Genomic DNA, 16,496 nt, shown 5'->3' on the forward strand with positions numbered 1-16,496 from the left:
ACAAATAAGTAATATTTTGACTCTTGGGCTGTATTCTTTTAAGGTGCACCATATATTCAACTAATTGGAAAAAATATGCATGGAACGGTGGGTGATTAAAATGTATTAAAGAGACATATTTGGACTGATATGCAACTTGCTAATATTTATCAATTATGAAAATGTTAAGTGGTGCTAATCATTCTTGTAGTTAAGAATAATGTTCATTAAAGTGAGAAGCTTAGGGTTGATATGATCCAAATACACAGCTTGCACATTTACCACTGTCCTTTTCTGCAGCATCTGATATGATCACTGAGCAGAGACTAATTAGTTGATTATGGTGATCCTACCAAATCTACTGAAGCTCAGGAAATTAGACCCTGACCCTTGAAACACCCTACTCATGCAAGAAGTCACACTGAAGTTCAACAGTAAGACTAAGGAACTCATAACGGCTTGCTGGTCAAAGCTCTAGCACCACAATCCTGCAAACATTATGCCCCTGCATAAAGCTGAGTGTATGAGTAAATTGACTAGGCAGGGTTATAACCCCATAATCTGACTTTTTTGCAAAATTGTTCAAATGTTTATATTTTAATACATGAATACTTGCAAGATGGAGGATGTTTTAAAAGGTCTTTTCTAATTCTGCAATAGAGTTCCAGATTCTATATTATTCAGTTTCTCTTGACAGTCAGGGGTATTTGCCTAAAACTGAAATAAGGTGATCAGTTCTGAAAGAGTCAAAGGTAATTGCATACCCATATTTCACTGACTTTCAATCTGATTTGAGTACCTACCACCTTTTGATTTCTTTAGGAATTCCTAGCATTGAGGAGCGTGCCCTACTTTTTTTTTTTTTAAAAAAGAACCACAGCCAAAGTTGTAACCACATTCCAAACCTGGAATAATGAAAGTAAAAAGAGAGAAGATGCTAATTTGGTGCTCTGCCTTGGGCCACTTTTCTATACCACAAATCACCCACACAACTTAGCATAATTCATTAATTTTATTTAAACATTATAGCTACCTTTTTGTGGTAGGCTAGCTTGCTGTCCTATATGGCCTAATTCTTTAACATCTGATTAATATTAGCTTTTCCTTATGAATCTGTCAGTGCAGGATTGCTTTTAGTCCTGTGTATTTAAACACAGTTGGAGTATATTTAGCCCACTGTGCATTTACCTCAGTCCTATTTTAATTTGAGATAATTGCTAGATTGTGTTCTTCAGAGCACAAAATGAGGGTTTAGAAACCCTCATTTAAAATATTCATATATCAATAACTTCTTGCTGCAGTGCTGCAGTTACTTTTATAGTACTGTAAAAATTTTCACTGTAATTATTTTGATTCTCTTTCATCCCAAACCAGTTTTTGTATTGCCACCAGAACTTCCTAAAAATTTTTTTATGAACAAAATGGTTTTTCCATTAACACTATAAAGGCCACCCGTCCTCTAATTCTTGACAAAACACAGCAAGGTCACTGTTTTTATGAAATTCCCTTCTGCTGCCTCTTGAAACTGTTCTCCACTGTTGAACAGTGACACACTTTCAATGACATGCTTCTGAATTAATTTCTTCAGTGTTTAAAGTTTACATTGTATAAGATGTAGCAAAGACTTGCATTTTAAAAAATTGGTCCCTTGATTCTTCTATGCTTTAGTTAGGCCTGGCCTACATTAGGGAGCAAAGTTGATCTCAGATACGCAATTGTAGCCACTCTATTAACTTAGCTAGAATCAACATATCAGGATCAACTTTGTTCCCTGATGTAGATCAGGGATCTTCGGGCTCATGCTGATGTCACTTATTCTGTGCATCAGCATGGAGTACCAGAGAGATTGTCTTCACACACATGGCAAAATTGATTCCCAGAAGTTTGATTGTGGTGCGCTAACATCTCCCCCCTGCCCTGGTGTCGCCTCTAAATATAGACAACAACCTAAGCTAGGCTCAGGGCATGGGGAATGCAGGAGCAGATCTAAGCCATTAGGGCTATATAAGTGTGTGTCTGGTGCACTTTGAGCACCGACAAACTTTTCAGCAGTGGCTGGCCCTATTGAGGCTGTCATGTGTAGGAAAGAAGATTTTGAAAGTGTTTCCTGATGGCTTCAGAAGAAGTTTATCATCTCTTCCAGGGCTGTGCAAAAGTGAGCATGCACCTGTCTTGCATACTCACCTTGTCTTTGCTTATCACAACTGTCATCAGTATTTGGCCCTTGGACTTTCAGACTGCCAGCTGTGTGCTGACACAACTACTCTGCTTCCTCTCTCATGTTAGATTACCAGTCCCAGTGATTGAGCCTGTGGATTACTAAAGATGGTGACTGCTTCAACCAGCATGGGTAAGAGGCTATTAGAACAAGATTTTCTTCCATGTACCTTTTTAATAGATTGTCTTGGATAGCCAGAACTCATTCTCATGCTGATGACAAGCACTCCACAATCTCTTCAGAGTAGAATCTCCCTGTAGGCACACACATCTTCCTTTTTCATAAATTAAACAACCTTGTGTGACTTAGCCTTTTGCTTTGTAATTTATATCCCTGGTCCTTGTTTTTTGGAAACCAGAATTTCTTGGGATTCTCAGGGCCTAGTCATTTTTTGATGTCCAGTTTTAATGAGTAAAGGATATGGGTCTGATCTTGTTTCCATTCAAGGCATTTCAATTGCACCACTCACTGACTTGAAAGTATGTATGTATAGCTAGACCTCAAGTCTGCATTATAAACATTATGGCATCACATTGTCCATTATAGGATGTATGAGAGTTCATCCTTGTCTATTATAGGCTCTATTAAAGTGTATTCACATTTGTTACACCAGTATAAATTTGATAAATCTCACTTACATAAAATTATTCTTAATACCTTTATTGCCATTTATCAGAAACTGTGCTTTGGTTATTGTTGACCTTAACCTTTAGAGAACCTGCAAGGTTTAGTAGGAGGCTCACTAGTTCCTTGGTCTGAAGGTCAACTCCCTTCTCCTCCTCCTGGGAAGCTGTATATCTGATATCATTAGTTTCTTTCACTAATATCTCCATCACCTTAAACTTCATTTTTGTACCATATAACCTTTACATCAATCACATTAAGTGGGGGCGGGGGGCGGGGAGTGTGGTGGGATGACTCTAATTCTAGAACTAATATAAAACTTAAGAGAATTACAAAGTGCCTGAATACTTACATAGGAGAGTTACACTACTTGCCAAATTACTTAATTTGTAAGATTGGATGCTAATGTCTTGTCCACCCCACTATGAATGCCATTAGGTTGATTTTAGGGAGTGCTGAGGTTGATATGTTCGCTCTCGCTCTCGCTCTCGCTCTCGCTCTCGCTCTCTCTCTCTCTCTCTCTCTCTCACACACACACACACACACACACACACACACACACACACACACACACACACACACACACACACACACACACACACACACACACACACACACACACACACACACACACACGGCGAAGTGCCAAGTTTGTATTTAAAAAGTCCAGATTAATGCTAGTGTGGAAATGGAAATTATTTACATTGACTTTATTAGTCTCCATATGTATTCTACAATGCCCCATGGTTGTCCATGCTGGCTGCTTCCATCTCCACTCCTATCCAGATGCCCAGGAAGCCTGCAAATTTGAATTTAGCACCAGGAACCTCAGGAAACTGGAGTGGGCACCTGGGCCCATTTTTGAGTTAATTTCTTTGTTGGCACAGTGGTTGCATCTACCCAGGGAAAATATAGCCCCAGTATGGGGTAGAGGCTTCTTCCTGCACAGTATATAGCAGAAGGAGCAGAGATTGTTTGTTTTTCAGCATTGGCACCAGCACCCACTGCATCGCACCACATGGGGGCCAGGCTGGGTGGGGGGTCATGCTTGTATGAGAGAATGAGAAACTTCTTTTCTGCAGTTAACGTTTGTACAGGGGCAGTCTTCCCACCTGCTCCCCACAGGCACCAGGCAGCCGGGGTCTATCCCCTGCCCAGCCACATCATGTGGGTAGGCCCTGACCCAATAAAAGCAGATGCCTGGGGTGTAGTGCAGACCATGCTGCTAGACAGCACCATGTCATGGCTTGCACATGGTGAAGGCTCCAAAGGCAGGAAAGATTTTTCAGTGGCTGGCTTTTACTGGAGGAAGTCTCCCTCCCGTGGCAAAGATTTCAGGTCCTGGCAGAAAGCCAGGGAGGGACCCTGTCAACAGGTTCATAAGAACGGCCATACTGGGTCAGACCAAAGGTCCATCCAGCCCTGTATCCTGTCTGCTGACAGCGGCCAGCGCCAGGTGCCCCAGAGGAGGTGAACCAAAGACAATGATCAAGCGATTTGTCTGCTGCCATCTGTCTCCAGCCTTTGACTAAAGGCTAGGGCCACCATACTTTACCCTTGGCTAATAGCCATTTATGGACCTAACCTCCAAAAATTTATCGAGCTCTATTTTAAACTCTGTTAGAGTGCTGGCCTTCACAGCCTCCTCCGGCAAGGAGTTCCACAGGTTGACTGTGCGTTGGGTGAAGAAAAATTTTCTTTTATTAGTTTTGAACCTACTACCCATTAATTTCATTTGGTGTCCTCTAGTTCTTATGTTATGGGAACAAGTAAATAACTTTTCTGTATTCACTTTCTCCACACCATTCATGATTTTATATACCTCTATCATATCGCCCCTCAATCTCCTCTTTTCTAGACTGAAAAGTCCCAGTCTCTCTAGCCTCTCCTCATATGGGACCCTTTCCAAACCTTGATCATTTTAGTTGCCGTTTTCTGAACTTTTTGTAATGCCAGTATATCTTTTTTTTGAGATGAGGAGACCACATCTGCACCCAGTACTCAAGATGTGGGTGTACCATAGTTTTATATAGGGGAAGTATGATATTCTTTGTCTTATTCTCTATCCCTTTTTTAATAATTCCTAACATCCTATTTGCTTTACTGACTGCCGCTGCACACTGCGTGGATGTTTTCAGAGAACTATCCACTATAATTCCAAGATCCCTTTCCTGATCTGTTGTATCTCAATTTGCCCCCATCATATTGTATGTATAATTGGGGTTATTTTTCCCAATGTGCATTACCTTACACTTGCCCACATTAAATTTCATTTGCCATTTTGCTGCCCAATCACTCAGTTTGCTGCGATCTTTTTGAAGTTCTTCACAATCTACTTTGGTTTTGACTATCCTGAACAGCTTGGTATCATCTGCAACTGTACCCCACTGTTGGAGAAAACCCCAAAGGGACCTGTCACCTGAAGGGACCATCTGAACTGGTCCCTCAGTTAGACCCCCCCCCACCCTAATTGTATGGGGTGGACAGCATCCCATGCTGGAGAAAAGCCCTGAAGGGACCATGTCAACAGATCCCTCAGCTTTCATCCCTATCCTATAGCATGATCCGTCATACCAAAGCAAGCTTTGGAAATTTGGCTCCATTTCAGGAAAGCACTTTCTGTTTTCAGTGAACTAAAGTGTTTCCATTATTTGCAAGATGATCAGACCATATGTAGTGTGTTTCCAAGGAGGGAAAGTAGTTCAGAGACCAGTTGAGATGGCACAGTCACCTAGGTGATCCCAGGGTCCAGACTCATTCTGGCATGGGGGTATGACAGTCCCTTTCCTGTCGTGCTAGTTGCCTGATCAGGCAAAAGTTGTACCTAAAGGAAATGATAATAATGTGAAGGCATTCTTTCAGTGGGGGAAAAGCAGCTGAGCAACCAGTTTACACAGTTCAGTCACCTTCTGAAGCCAGTCTATTTGGTTTTCTTTCACCTGGGATTCTCTACTTTTGCTTCTGTCCTTTTGGAAAAAATGGCCATTTACTTTCCACAGGAGGGGAATGAGAGCAATGCAGTGTGGGAAGATGACATCACATACCCACAACCACTTGCTGGGCATTTTTTCCCTCATACTGCACTAATGAAAAAACCCAGAATGCTATGGAACTGACGGAACTGGGGGACAGGGGTCTCACAATGCACTGCTGCAACAGTCAGTTTGGCGATTCAGTGTGGCAGCACTAACTTGACTTAGTGGGGAGGTGAGTATACTCAAATTCAAATTTATAAAACCCAGTGTTTATAAAATCAAATTTAAGAATATCAGTGTAGTTGTAGCCTTCGATTTCAAGTGTTTCCAGCTTCAAGGGAAAAGGCACTTTGTGTGTGTGTGTGCATAAATAAATAGGATTGTGTAGTCTTTGTGACTCACTGATACATGCAATAAACCTCAGAGCACGTGAAAATTATATTTTGTTATTTCATAGACTCTGAAGGTTGCATCTGTATCAGACCCCAGACTCTTAAGTCAGTTCCAATTGAGTTCAGTGAGCTTTGAATCAGATCCCTACTAGTAGGAGCAAATATCCATTTTAAGGGGAGGTCATCAGTTGAAAGTGTGTTCCAAAATTAAAACTTGTCCCAGATACTGTTCCTCAGCCCCCATCCTTAATTCTGCAATGGTTTCACGGTTGTATTTTCCTAGGAAAGAATCTCTTTGCTCCCTTTTTTGTTTTCCTGTGTGGAAAAAATGCATATACTGTATACAACAGGGGGAAACAAAGGTCCTTTATCTTAGAAAGGTTTTCAGGCTGAGATCCTCTTCTCACGTATACCCCTCTTGAAGTTAACTGGGGCAGTGTGGGGCAAGGAGCAGATTGTAAAGACTCAAGACACGTATATGAATTGAACTATACATAAATTAGCAAAAAAAATCAAGGGTTCTCTGTGCTTTCCACTAGTTACCTTAAGAGTTTTAAAAGTGCATATTGAAGATAATTAAGAGCCCCTGTCACAATAATACATTTTAAAAACACATTGTTATCAGAAGAAATAGATTGTTTATCTGAATTAATCATACAGCAATGCAGTTATTTCACCCCCCGTTAGAGAATAAAGGGGGGTTAGTGAGTTTTAGTTAGCTTTTAGTTAACTTTGTTCTCTAGTTATGCATTTGTACAATGCTACAATTTTGCACTGTAGACACCAATGAGGAATTCTGAGCTCTAACCAAAACTTGTCCTTTTAAATACATTTAAAGATGTATTTACTAATAGTTTGTGCACAAACCTCTAGTTCTTTTTGATTTTTATGAAACCTAGTTTTTAGGCTAACTAGAGGTACTTGAATAGTAACAGAGAGGAAGCCGTGCTAGTCTATACACTATCAAAACAAAAAGCAGTCAAGTAGCACCTTTAAGACTAGCAAAATAGTTTATTAGGTGAGCTTTCGTGGGACAGACCCACCTCTTCAGACCATAGCCAGACCAGAACAGACTCAATATTGAGTCTGTTCTGGTCTGGCTATGGTCTGAAGAAGTGTCTGTCCCACGAAAGCTCACCTAATAAACTATTTTGCTAGTCTTAAAGGTGCTACTTGACTGCTTTTTGTTTTGATAGAGGTACTTGTTTTATAACTGCATTTTCTTCCAGTTTGCAGTGTTATAGCTGTGTTGGTCCCAGAATATTAGAGACAAGATGAATTAAAATATTTTGCTGGACCTACTTCAGTTGTCTTTCATCAACAAAAGTTGGTCTGGTAAATCATCCATCTTGTCTGTTTTCTTCCTGCTACGCTAGTTTGTTACCACTTTTAATATTAGGTTGTAGTATTTTGTGATGTTTGTTTATAATGTGAAGCTTCCTCTTTATGCAAATATTCACCTTTTGCCTCTGTGTATTGTATAGTCTGAACCGCCCACACAAGTCAGCACCACTTTTGCTTTCATTCAGCTCCTGCACTGTGGGACAGTCTCTTAACTGTCTAATTGGCAACCTTCCATAAAACGAAAAAGGAAGCAGGTAGAAAGCTGGCTCAACCTGGGTAACCTCCAGGTTTTTTTTTGTACCCACATCCACAATGTCTATTGCTTAAATAAAGAAAAAGTCTTGTTACTACTTGGCACCTCGACCCTGCCTGGATCCAAAACTTCCACTGCCTATATACAAATTCTCTAGCCGTTCTTGTTGTACCTGAGAACCCAGGCATTGTACCGTCAAAAGAGGAAACAAGTACCAGTTACAGCAGTGGAGGAAGAAATTCTGGCCTCCTCTCAATCCAGCTCGAAAAAAAGCTGCAATGACTTTAACACCCATTATCTTGCCGGAGTTGGGGTGTTTGAGTGTACCCTTCCTCCCGACTTTTGCCAATAAACGCAGTACAGGCAAATGCAGTTTCTCTGGGTCGACCAGAATAACAGATCCGACCAGAAAACTGGAATGTTTCCTATGGTGCTGCTGATACAATCTCTGCGTTACCAATTCAAATCCCTACAGCCTAATGTTTTGAGTCGTTGCTGAGCTGGGGCCCATGAGCGTCCGCCGTTCGCCCTAGTACGGTGGAGGGGTCAGCAAAATTCGGATCCCTAAGGCGGATCTGGACATGAGATGCACAATTGCACCACGGTTTGCACCACAGACTTACTCGTCTGTATTTACGTGGGAGAACCGGGGGGGATCCTAGCTGGATCCCACGGGAGCGAGCGGCAGCATCGATGCTGTTGCAGTGAGCCGCGGGCGGCTCTGGCGTTATATTCGGTGCCCTAGGAGACGTTAGATTTGGTCTCCTTTGACTGCTGGGGCCAAAACCGAGCAGGAGCCGCCCAGTTTCCGCCCCCACCAAAACCCCACGGGCCTGGCAGAGCAGAAACTCCCCCACGTGGTGCTGGGGCCTCAGCCAGTCAGCTGTGCACTGCCCCGGAGAAACCCCTCCCGGGCCCGCCTCCCTCTGATCCTCCTCTTCTGGCAGCTCCAAGTGACTAATTTTTGTCATATGACTGTGACACCAAATGGAGTCGGGTTCGCGGAACTAGCTGCCTGCCGGAGGAGTTCGCTGCTCCAGCCCCAGCCTCTCCGCTGGGTGGAGCGGCGAGAGAAGGAGGCTGGGGGACAGCGCACCCCAAAATGCCACCCACTTTGTTTCAGAAGCTCTTCAACAAGAAGCCCGGGCTGATTTCCCCTGGCAGGGACTCCAGGGAGGAGTGTGTCTTCAGGTAAGGCGGGGAAGGGGAGCTCTGCGCGGCACTTCCCTCTGTCTCCCTAACTCGGGCTGGTTTGTTACTTTCTAGCCCGTTTGCCTAATGCAACTCCCTGCTCGCCCCCTGCCTGCCAAGGGAGAGCCCAGAGGGGTGGGGGGTCTGGGGGAGGGTCTCTCACTTTTGCGCTCTCCTGGAGGACTCTTGTGTGCCCGATTGGCTAAACTGGCCGAGTACCCCCCCCCCCGCAGCCCCCTTCCCCACATTTGGGGCGGACGCCGTCCTTCACTCTCCGGGCTCTCCCAGGAGAGAGGCGGGGGAGAACGGGAGAGGCTTTTGGCCTGGGTTCCTCCGGCTGCACCAGGAGCTAGACGGAAAGCCCTGATGTGCTCGTACCAATGCACTGGGACGCATGCACCCTTGTTTTCCCAAAGGTGCCCGCTCCCCCACCCGCGTCTGTTCTCCTCCTCCGGAGCCGCTCGGGGATGCCGCCCCGCCCTGCGCGCTGCACTGAAGCTGGTTTTCCTCGTCCTCCTGCTTGTAAAAAGTTGCAGAGCAGAAGTAGCTTCTTAGCGCTCTCCAAGATGCGCTGCTTCCTCTGATCGGCTCGTGATTCCTTTTCCTGTCGTGGGTGAATGGGGGGGGGGGGGCTTCTCCCTTCCCTTTCCTCGGATCCCATTGTAATTTTTCCTTTAACGCTTTCACTCACTTTTAATGGTTCGGGTTTCACAAACCCCTTAAAAAGAGACGCCATTCTTCTGGCCCTCTTGCTGGTGGGAGGTGGTTTCTATCTGCCCGGTGCGACCTTAAGAATACTAAGAGGGAAGAGCAAAGGCGAAATGCATGGCTGCCAACAGAAGTGTAGGGTTACTCTTGAAATCCGTCATGATCTAACCACAACAAAACTGAGTCCATCACAGGCTTCTAAATGCGTAATTCTCAGCAGTGCTAAAATGCTAACCGTGTCTGTGCTTTTGTTGTTTGAAGAAAGCCGATCCAAGAGGCCCAGGGGATCTTGTAGGACATGAGGACTTGAGTTTGCAATTCTTTGTGAGGACCCGGTAAAAAGTTAGAGATCAGAACTAGAACTACACTTTCAGCAGGTTTCAGTTTAAAGGTTGACATATGATGAGGTATTTTAGGTGATGACATGATAGTAGTAATAGAGTAAGTATCCATCTAGCAGATTTCTGTAGTGCTAATCAGCTTCCAGTTACAGCTGGAGATGCAAACATTGGGCTTAGTTGCAAGCCATTAATTTAAAACACAGTCACGGTTTGGTAATTAAAATGTGATACTTTGTTTGCATGAATAGCAGAATCTGGAAATGTTTGTTTTATATTTTATGTTTATCTTTTAAACTGACTATCTGGAACATGTCTCCATTGGTAAGTTTCAGTGCATGAAGTGACACAAAATGTGTAGCCCTAGGGCTGCCCTCTGAAAGGTGTATCTCTTGATCAGTTCAGTAACATGTTTCTTTGGTTGCTGAGACTGGGCAAGCACATGGGGTGGTAAACACTAAACACCCCCATTCTTCCCCCAACATAACCATGTTCAGAGCATCCTGATTGATCTGCCATGGTCTTGTGAAGTTAGTGAAAAACTTTTGGAAATAACCTAGAATCCAGTGTGCTGTAAATGTTGGAAGTGTCCTGTAACAGTTTTTTTTTTTTTTTTTTATATAGTTGCCCAAACACTCCCATTTCATTTTCCAGCGGAGTAATTTGGTTTTTACTGAAATACTGAATAGGCAAAAGTCCATGTGTATTCTAGAATCCCTTGCACCTAGAGGACCATTCTAGCTGGTTATATCTGAACCTGTTTCTCTTGCTGCCAAGACACATCTTAATGATAAACTTCTACTGAAGATTGTGGCTATGGTTACACTAGCAAATTTTGCTGACAAGATTCCAGTTTTGTCAACAAAATTGGTTGAACATCCACACACAAAACTCAGCACTTTTGACAACGATGTTCTGTCTTTCAGTCTTGAGGCATAATGCTGCTGTTGACTGATTCTGTTGACAAAAAAAACTGTGTGGATATTCTGAGGGTCCTTCTCTTGACAGACTGAGCATCCAGAACAATGGGCAGCCCTGTCTGCTCTGCTTCCAGGTGTCTGTTTTGTCAAAAGAGTGGTCAGGCAGTCTGGCCTCTGTCAACAGTGTGGAGTACTCTTCTGATTGGCTTTTGTGTATGGCTGCACTCTGTTGACAGAAGTTTTGTCGGGAAATGTTTTCTGACAGTGACTTCTGGGGACAGAATGCTGTAGTGTAATGATAGCCTTAGTGTTTAACTCAGCTGCTGCATTCCATACACTCTGGGGTGATTTTAGGAAAGTGCATTGTAAGGAATCAAAAATTAGTATATCATCTTTGGAGGCCTTTTTCCCCCCCTTTTAACACAAAAAAACTCTGTGCCAGGATTGGATCCATATTTTTAAAATGACTGTTTTCCCTGTGGTACAATATGTGTGTGCTGAATCTGTTGGTGGTCTCGTTCAGCTTGTTTTTTTTTTCTTTAGTTAAATGGAGATGCATAGTTTGACATTTTAATAAGGCGTCTTTCTAACTTTCTGTTAATATTTTTGCTAAACTAAATTTTCCAGCAATACAATTCTGAAAAATAGGCCTGTGTTAAATGCCAAAAGTCAATTAAAAGGCAAAATATTTGTATTCTTGTAAAGGAAAGTAAAAGTACATTCAGCCCTTGGACAACAGACAGGATTCCTCTAAAGCTATAAGGTTAGAATAAAAGTATTTTTATTTTAAATAAAGTCCTGCCTGAGTTTGAAATATTGCATGAGTATAGGATTACACTCATACTTTATGAAAGCAAACCAAACTTCTCCTATGGTCTGGGCAGCCTATTGTAGCTGCTGAGCACTTTACTCTCAGCGTAGCCTCAAAGTGTTCATTGTATCTTGGTATAAAATTCAAAGGAGCGGGAGAGCGGTATTGTGGTTAGAACACTGGCTTCTCTTTATATGACCTATATATAATTACTTTGACTTCCTTATGCAAGTTTCTTAATTTCTTTCTTCCTTTGGCTCCCTATGTGTAAAATAGGGATCGTTCTTAGCTAGCAAGGTGATGATGAACTTGGTATGTGATTTTTGAAAGAATGTGCTATAGAAGGACAAAGTATTTATTAAAATATTAGAAATGAGATAGGCACATAGGGCATCTCTTGCATCACTGAACTCCAACATATGAATGCTGTTGATCTCAATGGCTATGTCTACACTAGAGTGTTTTGTCAACAAAACTGATGTTTTGTTGACAAAACTCACAGAGCGTTCACATTACAAATGTGTTCTGTCGACAGTAAATCAACAGAACAGAGCTCTTCTGTTGGAAGCATTCTGCTGTTTCACCAGGAGGCAGAACAACATTCTCAAAAGAATCTACTGTCAGCTGAAATCCTGGGTGGGATGTTCTGGAGGGCCCTCTGTCGACAGACAGGGCTTCCGGGACACTAGGTAGCCCTGTCTGCTGTGCTTCCAGTTGGCCCTTCTGTTGAGAAAGCAACCAGGCAGTCTGGGTGCTCTCTGTTGATGGAGTGGATCGTGTATGGCCACAATCTGTCGACAGAAGTTTGGTGGGAGGATATCTTCTGACGGTAATATCTGTCAACAGATTGCTGTAGTGTGGACATACCCAATGGTCGGAGCCTTAAATCCTTACTGAAGTTCCTAAGTAAGTGATGCAGTTTTTCAAAGTGTCCATCAGTTTCATTTTTGAAAAACTGTGTCAGGCATTTCAGAGCCAAACTGGGGCATGTATTTAAAAGGAGGGAGGGGAGTCTTGATCCACATGTCTGGAGATTATACGTTCTTTGAGGCAACAGTTATTGCTCTTTGGGCTCTTAAAAATCTGCAACCATCAGTTAAACAACATTTTAAGTTCAAGGATCGTTGAAGGGTGTGGAACTGAGTAACTGACATGTGAGTGATATCAAGGTAACTTAGTGCAAGTTACTCATTCTTTCTTGACTGGAAACAGTTTGCATTTGAGTCATGCTTGCAAAATTGTTATGAATGTTTACCAGTGGAGGCAAAAATTGTGCCAACCTGTATTTACAATATCTTAATGAAAGCAATTTTTCCCTGCTTGTTTTCTCCCCAAATTTATTCACTGTGCATGGAGTTTTGCAAGACAGCATCAAGTTAGACTTTGGGAAATGCTTCAGGAATGAATACTGATTAAGGTAGCAGTTGCAGAGTTTTGTGAGTAATAATGTGGCACTCCCTAAATTAGTAGTTTAGGGCCCAGTCCTTCAAATGTTTCCATGCATGTCATTTACACAAGTAGTCTTACTGAAACCAATTGAATAGGGAAGTGGAATGCAGCTAATGTTGGTACCTTGATTACTTTTGTGAGTGCTTTTTGCTGTGTTTGTACAATATGGTTACAATCTGAGGACCCGATTCTGTACTTAATGGAATAGTAGAATCTTTAAAAGAAGCTATGAAGAAGACTCAGGTGTCATTTTTGCCACGATACAGTAGGATTTCTCCTGAGAGAAGTAGCTGCTTTGCTGCTAATTGATAACTAAACACCCGTAGCACAGCTCAGTTCAATTGTATAAAGTAGGTATCCTGTCACAGGGCTTGAATAACTATTTAAACATACATACATTAGCCAAAGATTTTATTTTCATAATTCATTAAGTAATTTCATCTACTGGTATAACTAATTGCATTGGGCATTCATTAACAGGAAAAAGAGCAGAACGGTATTGCAGCCAGCTCCACTCACTAGGCAGCCACAGGAGTTAAAAAGCAAACAAATCTTAGGAACAGTGGTCAGGAGACTGAATGGAGAGTACGAATAATGTGAATGTATAAATCAGTGGTGTGCCCTCATCTGGAATACTATGCACTGATTGGATTGCCTTATCTCAGAAAGGACAAAGCAGAAATAAAGGGAGTTCAGGTATGGATGCTGAAATTGCTCCGAGGTATGGCTAAACTCTTGTATGTGAAGATACTGAAAAAATAGGCTTGTTTGCCAGAGGTTTGTGCTATGATTTTTTAAAAGAGCCTCTGGAGTTAGGTGCCCAGCTTCGTTTGGGATTTTAGCGTCTGACTTCCTTAGGCTCCTTTGAAAATCATAGCTGAGGTGAATGAAGGAGGACCTGATAACTGTGTGGAAAACAATGAATGATACTGAAAAGGTAGTTTGGGAGCCTGTTCACCATGTTTCATGCTGTGAGAACAAGGGGATAGTAAATGAAATCAAAAGGCCAATTCAGATCTTTTATAAAAGGAATTATATTTTCACACAATATGAAAGTAGCTTTGAAACTCACTATGATCTCGTTGAGACCAAAAGCTGAGGAGCAGTCCAAAAAGGATTAGACATTTATCCACCTTATAATAGTAATTATGCATTACAAAAAATACCCCTAGGAATTTTGGAAGGGATATAAACTCTTGAGATGCTGTAGGACATAAGCTAAGCTTTACTACTGAGGAATGGGAGTAAACTTTCCCTGGAGCACCTTACGCTATAACTAACTATGCCAGGGTTTCTTGGACCATGTTGTGAAGCATCTGTTACTGGTCACTGTTGACAACAGAATACTGGGACTAGCTTGACCACCGATTTGATCCAGTTTGGTACTTTGGCAATTCCTCTCTTTCTGTGTTCCTGTTATTACAAATAAGCGTGACAGATTTTTGGAGTCCATTTAGATTTAAAATTGAGGGGGTTCAGATATCTGATACATTTAAAATCGTCATTCGATTAACTCTATGCAATTTAATTGTGCTAGCTAACCTAAAAGTAAAACACATTTTAGAATTTTAGTAAACACAGCACTGTTGTTCAGCTTGCTAAACGTCCATCTTCAAATCCTGAGTTGCACTATTTATAATACTGATTGCTGGAGGCAGGGTCAGAAGTTGTGCATTTCTAATAGTATACTACAGTGCTACACTAATTGTATGTACCAGTTGGCTCAACAATGTTTATTTTTACTTTTTCTGCAAATGAAATATTCTTTTATTACAAGTCAAAAACTCAAGACTTAATAGGAGATTCATGGTTAATAACAGCCTACATCTTTCTATATAGTTCAAGTGTATTGCTCTTTTTGGCTATGTCTAGCCAAACCCTAACCTCAAAATAAGCTACGCAGTTTGCACTATGTGAATTGCATAGCTTATTTTGAGAACTTTTTGAAATAGGCTATTTTGGCACGTGGCACTGTCTAATTTTAGGCATCCCTGTACTCCTCATGCGATGAGATTCACAGGGATGCCAGGATAGTGTGCCTGTTATCCTGAAAACTGTTTCGAGACAACAGGCGTGTTGCATAGATGTGGGCCGCTATTTCGGGATACCTTTGTGACCTGAAATAGTGCCCACCGTGTAGACATAGCCTTTGAGATTTCTAAGAGATGCGTCTTCAAAATCAATATGGACTCACACACTAGTGTGAAGAAATGTAGGCCTACATTTGTTACCTATGGTTTGATGCACTCTTGTGCTCTGTGTATGACAAAGCCATTGAGCTTCTTTATGCTACAGAGATCAGTTCTGTGTACTTGAGTTCTCTTGTACAGCTAGCTGTGCCTTCCAATTGATACTGAACATGAGAGTTCCTCCAGGCCTGAGCTCAGTAGATCCTCCCAATATCTTGTTTGACATCAGGAACGCTAAAGAATAATTTTCTAGTCTTAAGTGGTGTTCCATGCATGCCCATCAGCTGTATTTTGCTCCTGTCAAATCATCTGTTACAGGGGTACAAATATGTGGGAATTGTTGAAACTTAAAAATAAACTATTCAAATTTCTACTCTTATTAAACAGCAGGGAGTTATCTCTGTAGACATTTTTCTACAGATGTTCTTTCTGGGTGTTTCTATATCTGAGGAAGAACACAATTTCCCAAACAGAGACAAGAATACGTTACTTCTGTGCCCTCTGTATCGGCACAGTTCTGGAAGCATGCAGCCATTCTGGAAATGTACTTTCTCCCATGGTTTTTTTGGAGTGCAAACTGCTTGATCAATTTTGATTGCTCGGATTTTCAGTATAAAATCTGAAGCTGGATGTATAGTAGTATTCCTTGAAAGCAGATGAGGCAAGTATTTACTATCAGCCCTGGCTGTTTCTGTTGCATTAGTTTTAAATAATACTTTGAAATTAAAAACAAACAAAACCATTTCTCTTCTACATATAGTGGCAGTTGAATCTATGAAGGGAGTTGAACTAAATGTAGGAATTAAAAGGAGTAGCATGACAAAAAGATGCTGTAAAAGCCACAGGAGGCAATTCATTTGCACAGTCGCCTCTCTCCCATAAGAACTGATGATATACTTCTTTGACTTATTTATTGAACTCAGAAATTAATGGAAAGGAGTTAGTCTGAAATAGATTTGTAGTCATGAGGGACTACCTCTTGGGACTGGTTGCAGGTGAATTTTTTAGAAAGTGACTGCCAGAAAAAGGTTTAATGGCTCACGTGAAAGACCATTTTTAAGTTCATCGTCTAGACAAATAGTTGTAAAGTTCCTGATCAATAAAA

At 41.8% G+C, this 16,496-nt stretch overlaps 1 protein-coding gene across 1 annotated transcript in view; it reads left to right on the plus strand.

The window, feature by feature from the left end:
• The first annotated feature begins 8,756 nt into the window (after nt 1-8,756).
• Nucleotides 8,757-16,496, plus strand: part of FNIP1 (folliculin interacting protein 1) — a 129,644-nt gene continuing 121,904 nt past the window's right edge. The window contains 2 exon segments of the mRNA XM_075009316.1: nt 8,757-8,877; nt 8,880-8,976. Coding sequence (XP_074865417.1) covers nt 8,757-8,877; nt 8,880-8,976 — 218 coding nt within the window.

Source organism: Carettochelys insculpta, chromosome 15 (assembly GCF_033958435.1).
Source record: "Carettochelys insculpta isolate YL-2023 chromosome 15, ASM3395843v1, whole genome shotgun sequence".
In the NCBI taxonomy this organism is placed as follows: domain Eukaryota; kingdom Metazoa; phylum Chordata; order Testudines; family Carettochelyidae; genus Carettochelys; species Carettochelys insculpta.